Source organism: Octopus bimaculoides, chromosome 28 (assembly GCF_001194135.2).
Source record: "Octopus bimaculoides isolate UCB-OBI-ISO-001 chromosome 28, ASM119413v2, whole genome shotgun sequence".
In the NCBI taxonomy this organism is placed as follows: domain Eukaryota; kingdom Metazoa; phylum Mollusca; class Cephalopoda; order Octopoda; family Octopodidae; genus Octopus; species Octopus bimaculoides.
In genome coordinates this window covers 15,409,916-15,412,758 of record NC_069008.1, presented here as the reverse complement: position 1 = coordinate 15,412,758, position 2,843 = coordinate 15,409,916, and the positions used below count along the sequence as shown (strand labels likewise).

Sequence of the window (2,843 nt, the reverse complement as noted above, 5' to 3'; positions counted from 1 at the left end):
AAATTCGTTTCTCTCAAAAACACAATTTCATAGCTTTTCAAGGTTAAACACAGAATACAATGAAAGACAAAGGGGGCCAACAAGAGATAGCTGTCAGATATAATTCATACAAAAGGTACATTTATATGATGTCTTTAAGAAACAATTTACACATCAGAAGTGCAGAGTCTGCAATTTTGTAAATATAAACATTGGTACACTGCGTGTTCAGGCTTAATTTCACAATATTTTATGTCATTTTCTTTAAGAAAAACATTTTATGTATTGCCGAAGTCAATATCGTGGGAGTGCATAAAGATTAAAGATGTAGTTGAAAATAGCTAACATAGAGAGGAGTGGAAACCATCTGAATGTTGGAAGAGTGTTACCTGTATTATGATGATTTACACTGGGTATGAAAACTGCTGACATTATGATTGCTGCTAAATACTGAATAGGATAAACAATGTAAGACATGACATTGACAGCAGCAACAGACTACAAAGCCATGACCAACAGGAAGGACTAGAGCAGGCTCATCTCTGGGTGTGTCTTCAGTGAAGGTGATGTCATCACCCCACCCACTACATCTTCAGCTATGTCGTCAGACTCCATGATATTACAGTAAGGTTTCTTTCCTGTATGAATACGTTTGTGTGCACATAAATTACTACAATCAGAGAATGATTTACCACAAATATCACAACGATATGGTTTCTCACCTCTATGAATACTTTTGTGTGTAGATAAGTGAGTATTTTGTGAGAATGATTTACCACAGATATCACAGTTATATGGTCTCTCGCCTGTATGAGTACGTTTGTGTGCAGTAACATAACTACTTCGAGAAAATGATTTACCACAGATATCACAATGATATGGTTTCTCTCCTATATGAATATTTTTGTGTGTAGACAAGTGAGGAATTTGTGAAAATGATTTACCACAGATATCACAATGATATGGTTTCTCTCCTGTATGAATACGTTTGTGTGTTGCTAAGGCACTATTATTAGAGCATGCTTTACCACAAATATCACAATGATATGGTGTCTCTCCTGTATGAATACGTCTGTGTACATTTAAGTAACCATTACTAGAGAATGATTTATCACAGATATCACAATGATATAGTTTCTCTCCTGTATGAATACCTTTGTGTTTAGATAAGTGAGTATTTTGTGAGAATGATTTACCACAGATATCACAATGATACGGTTTCTCTCCTGTATGAATACGTTTGTGTACAGTTAAGTAACTATTACTACAGAATGATTTACCACAAATATCACAAGGATATGGTGTCTCTCCTGTATGAATACATCTGTGTACATTTAAGTAACCAGTACTAGAGAATGATTTACCACAGATATCACAATGATATAGCTTCCCTCCTGTATGAATACTTTTGTGTTTAGATAAGTGAGTATTTTGTGAGAATGATTTACCACAGATATCACAATGGTATGGTTTCTCTCCTGTATGACTACGTATATGTGTAGATAAATGAAAACTACAAGAGAATGATTTACCACATACATCACAATTTAATGGTCTCTCTCCTGTATGAGTACATTTGTGTGCAGTAACATTACTACTTCCAGAAAATGATTTACCACAGATATCACAATAATATAGTTTCTCTCCTGTATGAATACTTTTGTGTTTAGATAAATGAGTATTTTGTGAGAATGATTTACCACAGATATCACAATGATATGGTTTCTCTCCTGTATGAATACGTTGGTGTCTTGCTAAGGCACTATCATAAGAGCATGGTTTACCACAAATATCACAATGATATGGTGTCTCTCCTGTATGAATACGTCTGTGTACATTTAAGTAACCATTACTAGAGAAAGATTTACCACAGATATCACAATGATATGGTTTCTCTCCTCCATGAATACGTTTGTGTGCAGTTACATGATTTCTTTGAGGAAATGATTTACCACAGACATCACAGTGAAATGGTCTCTCTCCTGTATGAGTACGTTTGTGTGCAGTAACATTACTACTTCGAGAAAATGATTTACCACAGATATCACAATGATATGGTTTCTCTCCTATATGAACACTTTTGTGTGTAGATAACTTACTACTGCAAGAGAATGATTTACCACAAATATCACAGTGATATGGTTTCTCACCTGTATGAATATTTTTGTGTTTCTTTAAGGTAGTATTTTGAGAGAATGATTTACCACAGATATCACAGTTATATGGTCTCTCTCCTGTATGAGTACGTTTGTGCGCAGTAACTTGACTATTTCGAGAGAAAGATTTACCACAGATATCACAATGATATGGTTTCTCTCCTGTATGAACACGTTTGTGCACAGTAAGGCCACTACTACAAGAGAATGATTTACCACAGATATCACAATGATATAGTTTCTCTCCTTTGTGAATACGTTTGTGCTTAAGTAGGTCACCTTTTTGAAGGAAGAACTTTGTACAGATATCACATTCGAATGATCCCATCTCTTTTGTCATAGGTTCAGGGGAAATCAATCGTATACTTTTCTCATTCTTTTCCACTATTTTTCCTCTAAAATCCCAGTTTATATATTTTTATTGCTTTTGTTTTTATACTTTATTCCTTACATGCACTTCTACTGTTGTATTTCTGTCCAGTGTTACATTTGTTTAGCAAATTTAATCAACACATAAGCTACTCTTCTTGACACTCCAGTTGGTGATGTTCAGAAATTTTGCTTATAATATTATTTCAGAGGAAATGTTTCACATGAATTCTGCCAAAGATTTGTAAAAAACAATCTGGTACATCTGTTTCATATAATATTTTCTTTTAGTCTTTAAAACATGGTAGATATTGAGGATGTTTCTTCTGTTATGTCAAT

The 2,843-nt window shown here is 34.0% G+C and overlaps 1 protein-coding gene across 1 annotated transcript; it reads right to left on the bottom strand.

The window, feature by feature from the left end:
• Positions 1-7: 7 nt before the first annotated feature.
• Positions 8-2,837, bottom strand: LOC128246992 (zinc finger protein 62 homolog). Its single transcript, XM_052977402.1, has one exon. It carries the CDS (start codon positions 2,473-2,475, stop codon positions 505-507), a length of 1,971 nt encoding a protein of 656 aa, XP_052833362.1. The 5' UTR covers positions 2,476-2,837; the 3' UTR covers positions 8-504.
• Between the last annotated feature and the right edge of the window lie 6 nt (positions 2,838-2,843).

What these genes read in the sequence shown, in the direction of transcription:
- LOC128246992 (XM_052977402.1), bottom strand. Translation starts at nt 2,475, where the DNA reads ATGACAAAAGAGATGGGATCATTCGAATGTGATATCTGTACAAAGTTC.